We start from the raw sequence: 17,075 nt of genomic DNA, 5'->3' as shown, positions 1-17,075 counted from the left end.
TACATTAGGGTACAAAATGAATTGCTCACCTCTTTTTGTTCCACCTGTAGCCCGGCTTTTAGTACATCTCGAAGCTGAACTAGCTGTTTCCTTTCCTCATCCTGCACTTGTTTAATCTGGAAATAAAATCTTAGTGGTCATATTTCACATAGCAAAAATATTTCTTCTAGTCATAAGGAGCAAATTCATAAATAGAAACATCCCTATTTTTCTGCATACTTAGAGCTACTAACAAAATCACATTCTCACAGTAATCATCAACGGGGTGATAATTACAAAAGGAAAATTCCCTCACTTTTTGTAAAAATAAATTTTGGGTCTGGTGTGTTCCTAACCTCATCCAGCCAAAAAAGAGCAGGTAGAAGGGAAAATGATTCAGAGCCCAAGTCATCCCCAGAGTGCCCAGTGCAGCAGCATCTAAAAAAATAGCTCAAGGTACAACAATTTTTCTTTTTCCTCATTTCTCTTCATTTAATTATTAATTTGTGGCATGTCACACCAAGTATTTCAGCCATCTCTTAATTGTTTTTTGTTTTTATCCCTGTTGGCGCTTAGATTCTCATGAGCTTTTGTGCTAAATGCCCGAGTATCATTACTGACATTAATAGGTTTCACAGTGGGAATTGTATGAGGTTCAGGACCAAGTGATGAAGTGTATTTGTGGCAAAAGGGAGGTGGGTGCAGGAAAGGCAAGGTCCTGCCTACTAGGAATTGTCCAAATACCCTGGAGGGGATGCGAGCCCAGCATTTTTGCCAAAGTCTCTCACATGAGGACCTAGATTATGCAGTTGGTGATGAGTAAGCCTGGTACGTGACATTAGACTTGGACATCTGTTCTGTATATGGATTTTCAAAAGGCTTTTGATAAAGTACCACATAATAGACTTGAGCAAAATTGAAACCAATGGGATTAAAGGGGCAGTGGCTGCATGCATACAAAATAGGCTAAGGGACAGAAAGCAGAATAGTGGTGAATGGTTGATTTTCAAACTGGAGGAAAATGTGCAGTGGTGTCCCCCAGGTGCTGGTGTTGGGATCACGGCTCTATTTTATATATCATATCTTGTATATAAATGATCTGGACTTGGGTATACAGGGCATAATTTCAAAGTTTGCCGATGACACAAAATTCGGAAATGTAATAAACAGTGAGGAGGATACTAACAGGCTTCAGGAGGACAGACAGGCTGGTGAAATGGACAGACACATGGCAGATGAAATTTAATGAAGAGAAGTGTGAAGTGACTCATTTTGGTAGGAAGAATGTGGAGAGGCATTATAAACTAAATGATACAATTTTAAAGGGTGTGCAGGAACAGAGAGACCTGGGAGTGTACGTACACAAGTCTTTGAAGGTGGCAGGACAAGTTGAGAAGACTGTTAAAAAGACATAACGGATCATTGGCTTTATAAACAGAGGCATAGAGTACAAAAGCAGGGAAGTTATGCTTGACTTTTATAAAACACTGGTTAAGCCCCAGCTGGAGTACTGTGGCGAATTCTAGGCATCACACTTTAGGAAGGATGTCAAGGCCTTGGGGAGTGCAGAGGAGATTTACGAAAATGGTATCATGTATTCTCAATATGCAGATACAGTTTCAGTCACAGTGATAATTGCACTTACAGCATGCAAATCTGTAGCCAGCTTTTCCATGGAGGGTTTTAAATTTTCTACAGCCTTCAAGCCATCCTGAAAGAAACTGTTACTAAAGAGTTAAACTTGGAATACTTCATACATCATAACCATAAATTATGCCCAGAATAATGTCATAAACTGAGCAAACAATGCGACAGATTTTAAAAGTAAATACTACATAAATTCTATTCACAAAATTAAACATGTAATCAAAACAGTTATGAAATTTTCATAAAACAGGAATAAAAATGCAAAAACTTACTTGCATTGTGCATGGAAATACTTAATCAGGTTCTGGAGTAAATCAACACCTTTCTTAATCTTGATCTCATTGACTTTAAGCAAATACTGTAGGAAAAAACTATATTTTGAAGCTGAAAAGTCAGAACAATTTAATTTTGAAGAGAAAAAACAATGCAACAAAATTTCTTGAGAAAGGCATGCAACTGCAGGATCCAATGTGATCTTCTGTGCGATAAGGGAGCACAGGGTTATGGGGAGCGGGTGGGGAAGTGGAGCGGAGTCCATGAGCAGATCAGCCATGATCTTATTGAATGGCGGAGCAGGCTCGAGGGGCCAAATGACCCACCCCTGTTCCTATTTCTTCTGTTCTTATGATCTGTAAATTTATCTACACAATATATGAACTTTAAAATAAAGTCACTATGTGCTAACTATGCATTACAAATAGTCACATTTGTGGTTCAATAAAATTGCTAAGAAAGAGTTTCAGAATGTTGCGCATCAATACAATTTTTTGTTTGTGGATTTGTCAGCATCTATAAAAATACAATGAGTTGTGATAACAATGGGGCTGAAAATCCTCAACCCTGCTCCACCAGAAACGCAAGAGACTGGGTGCCAGGCAAGGTCTCAATTTAAATACCTACTCGAGCACCCATACCACTATGGGTACATCTAGAGAACCCCCAGGGATGGGGGAATGCATTGGCAGCCAGCACCAATGGGCAGGAAAATTATTATTTTTATTTAAGATCAGCCCAATTACCCCCTTTATAAGTGAGCCAAGATACTGGAATGTATGTGGGATCCACACCAGCAGCCCCAGGTGGGTCCCATTGCACTGCTGTGCCAACCTATATGTAAGGGCTTAAATTTTTTTTTAAATTTGTTCATGGGATGTGGGCGTCGCTGGCAAGACCAGCATTTATTGCCCATCTCTAATTGCCCTCGAGAAGATGGTGGTGAGCCACCTTCTTGAACCACTGCAGTCCGTGTGATTCATCACAGTGGTCAGGTTGTTCAGTGATAAGAAGTCTGGGACTAAAGAAAATCACAGAATGCCCACCCAAGGCCCCTGTGGGAATTGCCAACGGTCAGAAATCTGAGTGAAGGCCAAGCATTCCCGAGTCCTGAAAGAGCAGAAAGCATGGAAAAGAAAAAAAAAGAAAAAAAATTGTATTTATATAACGCCTTTCACAACCTCCTGACATCCCAAAGCGCTTGACATCCAATGAAGTACTTTTGAAATATAGTCACTGATGCAATGTAGGAAAAGTGGCAGCCAATTTGTGCACAGCAAGATTTCACAAACAGCAATGTGATAATGACCAAATAATCTGTTTTTAGTGATGTTGGTTGAGAGATAAATATTGGCCAGGACACCTGCTCCTCTTTGAAACAGCGTCAGGGTTTTTTTTACATCCAGCTGAGAGAGAGCAGACGGGGTCTCAGTTTAACGCTGTATCTAAAAGATGGCACCTCTAACATTCTAGCACTCCCTTCGTACTGTATTGAAGTGCCAGCCTAGATTTTGACTTTGGAGTGGGACTTGAACTTCTGAGTCAGCCTTCCAACCCAGAGGCAAGAGTGCTAACAGTGAGCCAAGCTGACAGCTAAAGTAGCACTATTTGTCATTCTCCTCAGAAGTGAAATTATAGAATAGCTTTACCCAATCTACACCAAGGAGTAAGCAGTGACATTTTGATTTAAATATTTCTGCTTAAGATGAAGCCCAATTATATAAACTACTTTAGACAAACTGTACATGGCTCCAATTTGTGTTTCGGCTGCATACAATCAATTTTACATTGAGGCATGCAACCAGCTGCTGCATGCAAATAAGCTTCAATTAGTCTACAAGACTATAATAGTTTCTTTTAAATCAGTAACTTATTTTCCCAAGTGTAATCCACTGACAGGCAATGACAAAAATAACCACAAGCAGCCATGCACATTGCAGCTAGGGTTGAACAAATAATTACATTATTATAGATCTTGCACAAAAGTAACACAATTACGTAGAATTGATTTACCTCACACATCTGTAATTGAAAGAACCTCCGCTCTTTCTCCATTTCTTCAGCAATTTCTGCTCCACTTATTTCTGTACGGATCATACCATGTTGTTTGGCATGTTCTTTTTTCTCCTTTTCAATTTTAGTACTGCAAAAGAAACAAAATATTGTATTGCCGTCATATCAAATATTGGATTACATTTTTCCAGTTTAACTTTCAACTCCATACATTATTTCATCTTGTAAATCCTTACTGACTGCTTCAAAAGCAGATGTATTAATGACCTTATAGACTTGAAATGTTGCTTCAAACATCTTGTGAATCTGAACCCCTAAATCCTTATGCTCTTCCCCAGCTTTCACTCATTCAAATACTTAATTACATTTTGATTAAAAAAAAGGTACTACCTCACATTTACCGTCATTACATTCCATCTGCCACAGTTTTGCCCATTCAATTATCTTATCAATATCCCCTTGCAGATTCCTTTAGCCCTCAGAATTATTGGGCCCAAGTTTCAAGCCGCGCCTAGAACAGCGCAGTCCCAACCTGGATGCCCGTTTTTCGCGCCACAAAGTGCACCTAAAAAAACTCTCCGTATTCTCCACCTCCCTGCAGGTCCTCTGGCCCTCGGCGCAGCGCAGCACGAGCTGTAGGGGGTGGAGCCAGGTCCCTGCGCTGAATCCAGGCGCCCAAAACTGTGTGGGAGGGGCCGAAGCACGCAGCCCCTAGCCCTGGCCGAATGGCCTCACTGGGGCTGCGTGAATAAGGCTCCTCCCACCGCCAGCTCCTGCTTCCTCCCGACCCGACTCCCGCTTCCGGACCGGACTCCCGTTTCCCCCCCGACTGGACCCGACCCGACTCCCGCTCCCCCCCCCCCCCCCCCCCCCCCCGACTGGACCCAACCCGACTCCCGCTCCCCCCGCCCCCCCCATGACTGGACCCGACCTCCCTCTCCCTGACCTGACCTCCCTCTCCCTCCCTCCCCCCGAACTGAACCGACCTCCCTCCCACCACCCCCCCGACCCGACCCAATGCCACCGCCCGGCCCGTTCAGCCACCCTCCCCCTTCTCCTTCTCCTTCTCCCCGCCCCCCCCCCCCCATCTCCTTCCCCTCCCCCATCTCCTTCCGCTCCCCCCATCTCCTTCCGCTCCCCCCATCTCCTTTCACCCCCCATGTCCCCTTTATCCCCTTCTCTCCCCCCTCCCCCTTCTCCCCCATCCCTCCCTCTGCTCCCCCCCTCTCTCCCTCTACCACCCTCCTCCCCCTCCCCTCGCTGTCAGAAACACAGACACTGACAGACAGAGAATGAGAGACACACACAGACAGACAGAGAGATAGAGACACAGAGAGACACACTGGGGGTGGGGGGGGGGGGGGGGGGGGGCATCCCAGCACGCTGTTGGAGGGCTCCCGGTGCTGCAGTCGGTCAGTAGAAAATGTTTTATTTATTGATTTTTAAAAAAAAATTATTTCTTAGTAATTTTTTTTGATTGATTTATTGGTTGATTTATTGATGTATTTATCATTTATTATTGATGATGGCTCTTTATTTGTAAAACTGAAGTGTTTAATGTTTGTAAACTTCCCTTTAAACCCCCCCCCCACCATTCCCTACACCTGATTTGTAACCTACGCCTGATTTTCTAAAGTGTAGACAAGGTTTTTTCGAGTGTACAAAAATCTTCACTTACTCCATTCTAAGTTAGTTTGGAGTAAGTTTTCACTGACGAAACTTTGAAAACAGGCATAAGTGGCCGGACACGCCCCTTTTTGAAAAAAAAATTCTGTTCCAAAGTAAAACTGTTCTAACTGACTAGAACTGGAGCAAACTAAATGACGAGAATTCCGATTTCTAAGATACTCCATTCTACACCAGTTGCTCCTAAAAATCAGGAGCAAATCATGTGGAAACTTGGGGCCATTTATTCTGGCCTAGAAATTAGCCTCCTTAGCGCCTCCCGTTATCACTTCCGGGGGGGCGATAACGGGGTGCTAACCACTTTCCAACCGGGTGCGGTGAGATGAACGACTCCTGCCAACTTCGGCGGAAGGTTTGCGGCGGCGGTAGGACGTTGCGCCCGATCTCCATCGCCTGGAGATCGTGACGTCATTTCCGTGTGCACTGCCCCGGACCCAAACTTCATTTCCGTCCCCTGTAGCATCGCCGGTCAAAATAAACGGCAATTGTAGGAGGCGTTGATCGGGAGGCCGGGTGCTTCAGGAAGGAAGTGGATTGCTTGATTTAGCGCTCTACGTCCTTCCTGGAGCACAAACCCCTCATTTCTTTTTAAAAGTTGAAAATCATTAGCACCTGGCTCTAATGTTTTCAACTTTTCAGGATGCTTCCGAATTTCTCCTACTCTGTCTCTTATTTTAATTTCATCTGCAAATGTGAACATTCCTCTACCCCATATCTAAATTATTAATGTACACACTTAATAAAAGCTGTCCTAGAACAGAGCCCCATGGGACAATGTTACCACTTCCAACTACTCTGAGAAACTGCCTTTAATTACTGCTCTGTTTCCTCTCTTCTAACTAATTTTTAATCCAATTTGCTACACTCCTCCCAATTCCATATCCCTTAATGTACTCTATCTCCTGTGCAGTACCTTATCAAAGGCTTTCTGAAAGTCCATGTGCACCAAGTCCACTTTAATTCCCAATCCATCATCATCATAGGCAGTCCCTCGGAATCGAGGAAGACTTGCTTCCACTCTAAAAATGAGTCCTTAGGTGGCTGAACAGTCCAATATGAGAACCACTGTCCCTGTCACAGGTGGGACAGAATCGTTGAGGGAAGGGGTAGGTGGGACAGGTTTGCCGCATGTTCTTTCCGCTGCCTGCACTTGATTTCTGCATGCGCTCGGCGATGAGACTTGAGGAGCTCAGCACCCTCCCGGATGCACTTCCTCCACTTAGGGCAGTCTTTGGCCAGGGACTCCCAGGTGTCAGTGGGGATGTTTTTCAGGGAGGCTTTGAAGGTGTTCTTTTAACGTTTCCTCTGCCCACCTTTGGCTCGTTTGCCGTGAAGGAGTTCCGAGTGGAGCGCTTGTTTGGGAGTCTCGTGTCTGGCATGTGAACAATGTGGCCTGCCCAGCGGAGCTGATCAAGTGTGGTCAGTCCTTCAATGCTGGGGATGTTTGCCTGGTCGAGGACGCTAATGTTGGTGCGTCTGTCCTCCCAGGGGATTTGCAGGATCTTGCGGAGACATCGTTGGTGGTATTTCTCCAGCGATTTGGTGTCTACTGTACATGGTCCATGTCTCTGAGCCATACAGGAGGGCGGGTATTACTACAGCCCTGTAGACCATGAGCTTGGTGGCACTTTTGAGGGCCTGGTCTTTCAACACTCTTTTCCTCAGGCGGCCGAAGGATGCACTGGCGCACTGGAGGTGGAAGTGTTGAATCTCGTCGTCAATGTCTGCTCATTGACAAGAGGCTCCTGAGGTATGGGAAATGGTCCATGTTGTCCAGGGCCGCGCCGTGGATCTTGATGACTGGGGGGGCAGTGCTGTGCGACGAGGACAGGCTGGTGGAGGACCTTTGTCTTATGGATGTTTAGCATAAGACTCATGCTTTCGTACGCCTCAGTAAATACATTGACTATGTCATGGAGTTCAGCCTCTATGTGCGTAGACACAGGCGCCGTCCGCGTACTGTAGCTCGACGACAGAGGTTGGGGTGATCTTGGACCTGGCCTGGAGATGGCGAAGGTTGAACAGGTTCTCACTGGTCTGTAGTTTAGTTCCACTCCAGCAGGGAGCTTGTTGACTGTGAGGTGGAACATGGCAGCGAGAAAGATTAAGAGGGTTGGGGCGTTGACGCAACCGTGTGACCCCGGTCCGGACGTGGATTGGGTTTGTAATGGATCCATTGGTAGGGATCACGGCATGTTTGTCGTTGTGGAGCAGGCGGAGGATGGTGATGAACTTTTGGGGGCATCCGAAACGGAGGAGAATGCTCCATAGACCCTCGCAGTTGAGTGTGTCAAAGGCCTTTGTAAGATCGAAAAAGGCTATGTACAAGGGCTGGCGCTGCTCCCTGCATTTTTTCTGCAGCTGTCACGCTGCAAAAATCATGTCCGTTGTGCCTCGTAGGGGACGAAATCCGCACTGTGTCTCCGGGAGGAGCTTCTCAGCCACAGGGAGAAGACGGTTGAGGAGGACTCTAGCAATGACTTTCCCAGTGGCTGATAAGAGGGAGATTCCTCTGTAGTTGCCGCAGTCAGACCTGTCCCCCTTTTTTTTTTAAAAAGATGGTCACGAACACTGCATCTCTAAGATCTCCCGGCATACTCTCCTCCCTCCAGATGAGAGAGATGAGGTCATGTATTCGTGCCAACAGTGCTTCTCCACCATACTTCAGTGTCTCAGCAGGGATTCCATCCGCTCGCGTAGCCTTGTTGCTCTTGAGCGGTCTTATGGCTTTTTCTACCTTTAACAGTGTTGGGGTTGACTGAGGTGGTGGCGAGTAGCATGCTGCGGGATGGAGTTGAGAACACTCGAGTCAAAGGCAGAGTCTCGATTGAGGAGATCTTCGAAGTGCTCCTTCCAGCGGTCCCTGACTGACTCGGACTGCCTTCAATTCCCAATCCACCATATCTGTCATTTCCTCAAAGAACTGTACCATGTTTCTCGAGCACAATCTTCCTCCTTTCAGAAGTGTTGGCTGCTACTAATGATTTTCTATTGATCTAAATACTTAGTAATTAAATACTGCAAAATTTTCCCTACCACAGATGTTAAGCTAACTGGCCTGTAATTACCTGGGCTCGTCTGTCTCTCTTTTAGAAATTGGCCACTTTTATCCTCCAGCACACATCTCTTGTCAACAGAACTCTAAAATATAACTTCTATGGCTTAAGCTATTACTTTCCCATTTCAGACTGCATGGATATATCCGTTCAGGTCCCAGCATTTTGTCCTCCTTTAGCTTAACAAACTTTTCTAATACTTTCCTTTTATTTATTATAATAGCTCTCATCTCGTGCTTTTAACCAATTCAAGATTTACCTCCTACTCAATAGCCTTCTCTTTTATAAATACTGAAGCAAAGTAGCAGTTAAGTAGCCCTGCCAATTTCGAAGTATCCTCTACTAACTCACTATTCGCTTCCTCTGAGGAGTCCCACCTCACATTTAACATTTTTTTTTTAGAAAAGGTTACATTTGTAAAGTACCTAGCTTTTCTTTTTAATTTTAAGATTCTCTCCTCATTTTCCCTTCTTGATTCTTTTTCTTAACTTTTCCTTCATTTTCTATTAACTCTTATTTTTATTATGCTTTTAGACTCGATATGCCCTCTTCAATTTTAGTTTGTTTCTAATCTCTATTTGACCATGGCATTCTGAAACTTGAAGTGGTCTTCTTTTTAAATGGCATATATTTATTTTGCAACTTTTCAATTTTCCTTTCAAAAATTAAAGAAGAGAAACAAACAAGCTAGAAAATACAGATGAGAAAGTCAGATAGGAACAATTAATGGGACAGAAAACAAGGATAAAAGTAAATCAAGTATTCAGAAGGTAGGCATTTTACCAAAACTTATAGACAACCCTGCTGTTGAATGGCCAGTTAGCTTAATCAGTGCAAGATCTTGAATGTCTGAGGACAGTGACTCAAAGACTTCTTTAAAGCAACTTGAAAGAGGGTCAACAAATGACATTTGTGAACACAGGGATAATTCATTAACCAAAGTTATTCTGTGTTGCATCTGTCCCTAACTCATATCTACAAGCCCATCTTTAGACCAGCCAAAAATAACACTGGCAGATTAAATCGCCCCAGATTAATATAGAAACTAATCAACGAATACAAATGCAAAATACATGCACCATGATGATGACGAATGATTTGCAAATATTTAAAATTTAGAAAATATCGACTGAACTAGACTGAAATTTGTGAACGGTAGGCTATCTAAAGTGCAAATCATTAATTAAATGGAGTTGGAACTTATTTCCTGGCACCTAGAGGCACCAATGGAAATCAGTGCCTATAGCAGGAGGAACATAAGTGAAATGTGGTTCAGAATGAGGCTGTATGGTGTAGGTAGTGCTTTCGCCTCCAAGTCAGAAGATTGTGGGTACAAGTCCCACTCCAGAGACTTGTGCACAAAAATCTAGGTGGACACTCCAGGGCAGTACTGAGGGAGTGTTGCACTGTTGGAGGTGCCATATTTTGGATGAGACATTAAACCAAGGCCCTGTCTGCTCTCAGATGGGATTAAAAAAAATCATTTTACTCATTCAAATAAGAGCAGGATAGTTCTCCTGGATGTCCTGCCCACTATTTAACCCTGAACCAACACCGCTAAAACAGGTCAGGCTGGATTTCTGGCTTTTAAGATTTCGGGGCATTAATGGTGACAGGGCGATCCTGATACCGTCTGGAAAAAAACTTGCACCTCAGTCAGCAAAATTGAGCAGCTGGGCCCTGAGTGTGGGGCACAGCGATAAGGGAGGCATTACACACCTCTCTTAGGTAACTAGATCGGCTTAGCATTCACAAATCCCGAGCTAAAGAGTTGGCCTTGGAGTGCTCCAAAAGAGGCCTGGGGAGAAAAAAAAACCTGAAAGAAAAACACCAAAAACATTCCCCAAAAATATCTCACACCACCACTACATAAATCGCAAAAAAAAAAATCAAAATAAAAAGCAATCACACTTACCCGAGGTCACCATTACTTGCACCTCAGCAGCCCGTTTTCACAGGCAGTCCCAGCACATCGGTGTACCGCAGCGCTATGGGTCGGGCGGGAGCTAAAAATCGATCCTGTCTCGCAACCAGGGGCATTGCACATCAGCTCACCTCTTCCGAGTGTTAATGCCCCTGCCGAAACCAGTCCTGAAAACCCTGGCAGGAAACTGGCCACCCGCCTAGAAGAGCTCACCGCCGCCATTGCTGCCCCTCCAGGGCGAAAACAGAGGCAACCAGGGGCGGAAAATTCAGCCCCTTATCTCTTCATTTATCTATAACAGTGAGGATGTAGCCTGAGGTAACGAAAGGGGTATATAAATACAAGTTCTTCTTGTGGAAAGACCACCGAGCAAAATTGCTTTAATTTTGCAAACTTTGAAAGGGACAGCAGTCCGAGAGATTTAACTAGTTATTTAAAAAATTGCAAAGTAATCCATTGTTTTTGGAGAATGAATGAGCAAAACATAAATAGTTATAGACACATTAAACATGAACAAACCACCATTTTCTATCTTTAATTCGTCAAGCTAAGTAAGTAAATTGCAAAATGACTTCAACTGTAAAGCCACAATCAATGCATTCAAAATGAAAATGCACCATTGTCATTCCCAGGTTAGCAACAATAACTTAAAGTAATCGTCTTGCAAAATAAGTATCGTAATTGTCATGTATTCAACCAGCATTGTAATCCATGTATAATCTGACCTAAGTTGTACACTGAGAACAATGACCACTAGGTGGTGAACTTGTGGGAGACACTCCTAATGTGGACCTTCAGATATAAAAGGGGATGCTCCACCCACTTCCATCACTTGAGTGCTATGGAATAAAGGACAGGTCACAGACTGACCTTCTCTCAAGCATGGGCCTCGTGTGCATTTATACTGTATGGTAAGGACGTATCAGTAATTGTACACCATTTATCCAAAATTGTCTTTGTGCTTTAAACAAAAAGAGGAACCAAATGAGTGATGTAAATTCTGCATCACTCAGGGCTGAAGGCTTTACAAATAATATCTGCAAAAGCAGCACTTTCTGGGCTTCATTCTCAGCAATATGAAATAGAAAATCTTATTTCACAAACAGAAATTTTTATAAATTCACTACATTAAGAATGTTAAAAAATAACGGGCCAAAAATTGCAGCCTTGCCGGATGCATACACTGCACAGGGAATGAAGACCTCAGACTGGAATTCTACATTTCTCTGGGACCAACAGGTAGTTTCATTGATTTTTTTCGGGTCGGGTGCGTTCGTACGAAGGAAACCTCCGACTGCAAGTTTCCCCCCCAACATGTTAGCAATTGTTTATCACTCTTTAAAGTGCTCATGAATCCAATCTGGATAGGCCATCTGCTCAGATGCCTCGGCAATGTCACTCATGAAATCATTACGAGGCTTCTTTCAAAATCATACTCCATAAAAAAAACTTGCTGTATCACATAAAAGTCTTTCAGAACTATCCATGTAATTTACATCCTGAAATACAGAAACTTAGTTTTTCACAAAAAGCAATACACAAAATGTTTCAATTCCTGTGGAACACCCATTTACAGTGCTTATTACAAATTACAGAACAGTGCAGATATATAACTAACTATAAGTTGAACCTCCCTTATCTGGAACCCTCGAGACCTGGCCTTATCTGGATAAGGGATTTTTCCGGACGAGGGGTGGTCACGTTAAATTGAATGGTACAGGTACTGAGCAAGGGGATATCGGGGCTGGCTGGCTGGCTTGGGCCTGGAAGTGCGGCAGAGAGATCGGGGGGGTGGGGGTTGGGCTGGATCGCAGGGTCAGGCCAGCGATTGCGGGAGTCAGCAGCGAGGAAGGACTTCAATTTGTTCATGTCGGAGTTCTGCGTATGCGCCACCGAGTGGCCGCGAATGGTTCTGGATGAGGGGTGATTTCAGATAAGGCAGTTGTGGATAAGGGAGGCGCAACCTGTACTGGAAAAAATATATTAAAGACTTACACTTTTGTTTCATAGTCCTTCCAGGCTTTATCAAAAGGCTTCTTAAGATCCTACAGATGAAAGCAGTACAAAATCTGACAAGGTTTTGTATCTATTTTATTACAGCATACAATTGTATAATATAACATATTTAGAACAGAGAGGGGAAAGGGGGAAGTGGAGTAGCTGTACTTGTTAGGGATAAAATAATGCCAGTAGAAAAAAAGTGACGTAGCTATCAGCAAATCAGAAATAGAATCCACGTGGATAGCGATAAAAGATAATAAAGGATCAATTACACCAATAGGGGTAAGTTTACAGGCCACTTAATAGTGGAAGAGAGGTGGAGGAAGAAATATGCAAACAAATTAGGAAAATGAATAAAAAACAGAATAATCATCATGGGCGATTTCAACTACTACAATATTAATTGGACAGAAGAGGTAGGTAAATGGGATAAGGGAATGTGTTCAGGACCTCTTTCTAACCCAGTATGCAAGAAGCTCAACAAGGGGAGATTTGATATTGGATCTAGAAATGGGGAACGAACCAGAGCAGAAAAGAGAAGCTAAAGTAGGGGAATATCTAGGCAATAGTGACCATAATATAATACGCTTTAAAATAATAATTGAGAAGGACATAATTATGATGAAGACCAGGATAATAGATTGGAGAAAAGCTGATGTTGAGGGGCTGAGAAAAGAACTTGGGAAAATAAAATGGACAACGATATTGGCAAACAATGGCGTAGAAAAGCAATGAGAAACATTTAAAACGGTGTTGAACAGTATCGAGGAAAAATATATTCCGTTAAAACATAACAAGCTGAACACTAATGAGACATCATGGATTAGTAACATTCCTGGTTACAGGGTTGTCAGACAAGACAGAGAGGGGATTTAAAAAAGAGGGGTGGGTCGCAATATTAGTTAAAGGAACAATTAAACCTGTGATGAGGGAAGATCGTGTCTTACTAACGATTGAATTTTTTGAAGAGGTAACACGGAGGATCGATGAGGGTAGTGCATTTGATGTGGTGTATATGGATTTTAGCAAGGCTTTTGTTAAGATCCCACATGGTAGGCTGGTTACGAAAGTAAAAGCCTATGGGATCCAGGGCAAAGCAGCAAGTTGGCTCAGAGGCAGGAAGCAAAGGGTAATGGTTGAGGGGTGTTTTTGTGACTGGAAGGATGTTTCCAGTGGGGTTCCGCAGGGACCAGTACTAGGTTCCTTGCTTTTTGTGGTATATATCAATAATTTGGACTTGAATGTAGGGGGTATGATTAAGAAGTTTGTAGCTCATACAAAAATAGGCTGTGTGGTTGATAATGAAGAAGAAAGCTGCAGACTGCAGGAGGATATCAATGAACTGGTAATTCCATCCGGAGAAATGTGAGGTAATGCATTTGGGCAGGGATAACAAGGCAAGGGCATACACATTAAATGGTATGACACTGAAAAGTGTAGAGGAACAAAGGGACCTTGGAATGCAGGTCCACAGATCCCTGAAGATAGCAGGCCAGGTAAATAAGGTGGTGAAGGCGGCATACCAAATACTTGCCTTTATTAGTCGAGGCATAGAATACAAGAGCAGGGAGATTATGCTTTAACTCTATAAAACACTAGTAAGGCCACAGCTAGAGTACTGTGTGCAGATCTGGTCACCTCATTACAGGAAAGATGTGATTGCACTGGAGAGGATAGAGAGGAGATTTACGAGGATGTTGCTTGGTCTGTAAAATTTTAGCTATGAGTAAAGATTGAATAGGCCGGGTTTGTTTTCCTTGGAACAGAGGCTGAGGGATGATCTTATTGAGGTGGATAAAATTATAAGGGACCGAGATAGAGTGGATAGGGAGGACCTATTTCCCTTGGCAGAGCGGTCAACAACCAGGGGACATTGATTTAAAGTAATTGTTAAGAGGTTTAGAGGAGATTTGAGGGAAATGTCTTCACCGAGAGATGGTGGGGGTCTGGAGCTCATTGCCTGAAAGGATGGTAGAGGCAGAAACCCTCACCACATTTAAGGGGTGCTTGGATGTGCACTTGAAGTGCTGTAACCTGCACAGCTAAGGACCAAGAGCTGGAAAGTGGGATTAGGTTGGATTGCTGTTTGTCAGCCGACATGGACACGATGGGCCAAAATGGCCTCCTTACGTGCCGTAAATTTCAATGATTCTATGAACAAATATGTAGGCGAATTTCCAAGAAGTGCCAAAACAATAGGGAAGTAATAGTAGGTGATTTCAACTACTCTAATATTAACTGGGATAGAATCCGTGTAAAAGGTATAGAGGGTGCAGAATTCTTCAAATGCATTCAGGAGAACATTTTTAGCCAGTACGTAGCAAGCCCAACAAGAGAGGGGGCAGCTCTGGACTTGGTTTTAAGGAATAAGCAGGGCAGGTGGAAGGGGTAGAAGTGGGAGAGCATTTTGGTGGCAGTGATTATAATTCATAAATATGCCAAAACGAACTGAAAAAGAGGACAAAGGAAGACCAAGAGTAAAAGTTCTCGATCGGGAAAAGACAATTTTACTAAGCAGAGATGTGATTTGGCAAAAGTGGACTGGAAACCACTACTTGAAAGTAAATCAGTGTCAGAGTAGTGGGAGGAATTCAAGGGGGAAGATAGTGAGAGTTCAGACAAATATGTTTCCACAAAGAAAAAGGGTGGCACTGCGAAATCTAGAGCCCTCTGGATGTCAAAGGGGTATACAGGATAGGATACGGCAAATAAGAGAAGTTTGTGTCAGATACAGAGAGCTAAATACTGCAGAAAGCCAAGAGGAGTATAGAAAGGGCAGGGTGAAATTAAAAAGGAAATCAAAGAAGCAAAAGGAGGGCATGCAAAAATATTGGCAAATAAAATCAAGGAAAACGCGAAGATGTTTTATAAATACATAAAGAACAAGAGGATAAATAAAGAAAAAGTAGGGCCTATTAGAGACCAAAGAGGTAACTTGTGTGTTGAGGCGGAAGACGTGGGTATGGTTATTAATGAATACTTTGCGGCTGTCTTCACAAAAAAGGAGGGTCAATGCAGACATTGTAATTAAATAGGAGGTGTGTGAAATATTAGAGGAGATACAACAGTGAAAGAGGAAGTGTTAAGGGGTTTAACATCTTTGAAAGTAGATAAATCACCCAGCCCGGATGAAATATAACCCAAGCTGTAAGAAAGAAGCAAGGGAGGAAATAGCAGAGGCTCTGACCATCATTGTCCAAGTCTCTCTGGCTGCAAGTGTGGCACTGGAGGACTGCTAACGTTATACCATTGTTTAGAAAGGGAGAATGGGATAGACTGAGTAATTACATGCAAGTCAGCCTAACCTCGGTGATGGGCAAATTATTGGAAAAAATTCTGTGGTACAGTATTTAAAAAGGCATGGATCAATCAAGAACAGTCAGCATGGATTTGTTACGGATCATCATCATAGGCAGTCCCTCAAAATCGAGGAAGACTTGCTTCCACTTGAGAAGTGACTTCTCAGGTGACTGTACAGTCCAATGCAGGAATTACAGTCTCTGTCACAGGTGGGGCAGACAGTGGTTGAAGGAAAGAGTGGACGGGAAGCCTGGTTTGCCGCATGCTCCTTCCGCTGTCTGCGCTTGATTTCTGCATGCTCTTGGCGATGAGACTCGAGGTGCTCAGCGCCCTCCCAGATGCTCTTCCTCCATTTTGGGCAGTCTTGGGCCAGGGATTCCCAGGTGCCGGTGGGGATGTTGCACTATATATCAAGGAGGCTTTGAGGATGTCCTTGAAAAGTTTTCTCTGCCCACCTGGGGCTCGCTTGCTGTGTAGGAGTTCCGAGTAGAGTGCTTGCTTAGGGTGTCTCGTGTCGGGCATGCGGATGATGTGGCTCGCCCAACAGAGCTGGTTGAGCGTGGTCAGTGCTTCGATGCTGGGGATGTTGGCCTGAGCGAGAACACTGACATTGGGAGGATAGACGCACCAGTGGATTTGCAGGATCTTGCGGAGTCAGTGTTGCTGGTACTTCTCCAGCACTTTGAGATGTCTGCTGTATATGGTTCACGTCTCTGAGCCATAATAGGAGGGCGGGTATCACGACTGCCCTGTAGACCATAAGCTTGTTGCCAGATTTTAGGTCCTGGTCTTCAAACACACTCTTCCTGAGGCGACCGAAGGCTGCACTGGCACACACGAGGTGGTGTTGGATCTAGTCATCGATGTCTGCGCTTGCTGATAGCAGGCTCCCGAGATATGGAAAATGGTCCACGTTGTCCAAGGCTGTGCTGTGGATTTTGATGAGCGGGGGGGAGGGGGGGTCAGTGCTGTGAAGCAGGGTCAGGTTGGCTGAGGACTTTCATATTACGAATGTTTAACATAAGGCCCATGCTTTCGTACACCTCGGTGAAGGTGTTGACGATGGCTTGGAGTTCGGCCTCAGTGTGCGCAGACACAAGCGGCGTCCGCTTACTGTATTTCGATGACAGAGTATTGGACGATCTTGGATCTAGCCTGGAGGCAGCGAAGGTTGAACAGGTTCCCATTGGTTCTAT

The 17,075-nt window shown here is 43.9% G+C and overlaps 1 protein-coding gene across 1 annotated transcript in view; it reads right to left on the bottom strand.

The window, feature by feature from the left end:
- asap2a (ArfGAP with SH3 domain, ankyrin repeat and PH domain 2a) overlaps positions 1-17,075 on the bottom strand; it is a 235,284-nt gene that overhangs the window by 83,500 nt on the left and 134,709 nt on the right. The window contains exons 5-9 of the mRNA XM_070884966.1: positions 12,574-12,623; positions 3,913-4,042; positions 1,899-1,984; positions 1,625-1,700; positions 30-116 (exon numbers count right to left, since the gene is read on the bottom strand). Coding sequence (XP_070741067.1) covers positions 30-116; positions 1,625-1,700; positions 1,899-1,984; positions 3,913-4,042; positions 12,574-12,623 — 429 coding nt within the window. The remainder of the gene's footprint in view (positions 1-29; positions 117-1,624; positions 1,701-1,898; positions 1,985-3,912; positions 4,043-12,573; positions 12,624-17,075) is intronic.

Source organism: Pristiophorus japonicus, chromosome 7, assembly GCF_044704955.1.
Source record: "Pristiophorus japonicus isolate sPriJap1 chromosome 7, sPriJap1.hap1, whole genome shotgun sequence".
Classification (NCBI taxonomy): domain Eukaryota; kingdom Metazoa; phylum Chordata; class Chondrichthyes; family Pristiophoridae; genus Pristiophorus; species Pristiophorus japonicus.
This window is presented reverse-complemented; position numbering and strand designations above follow the sequence as displayed.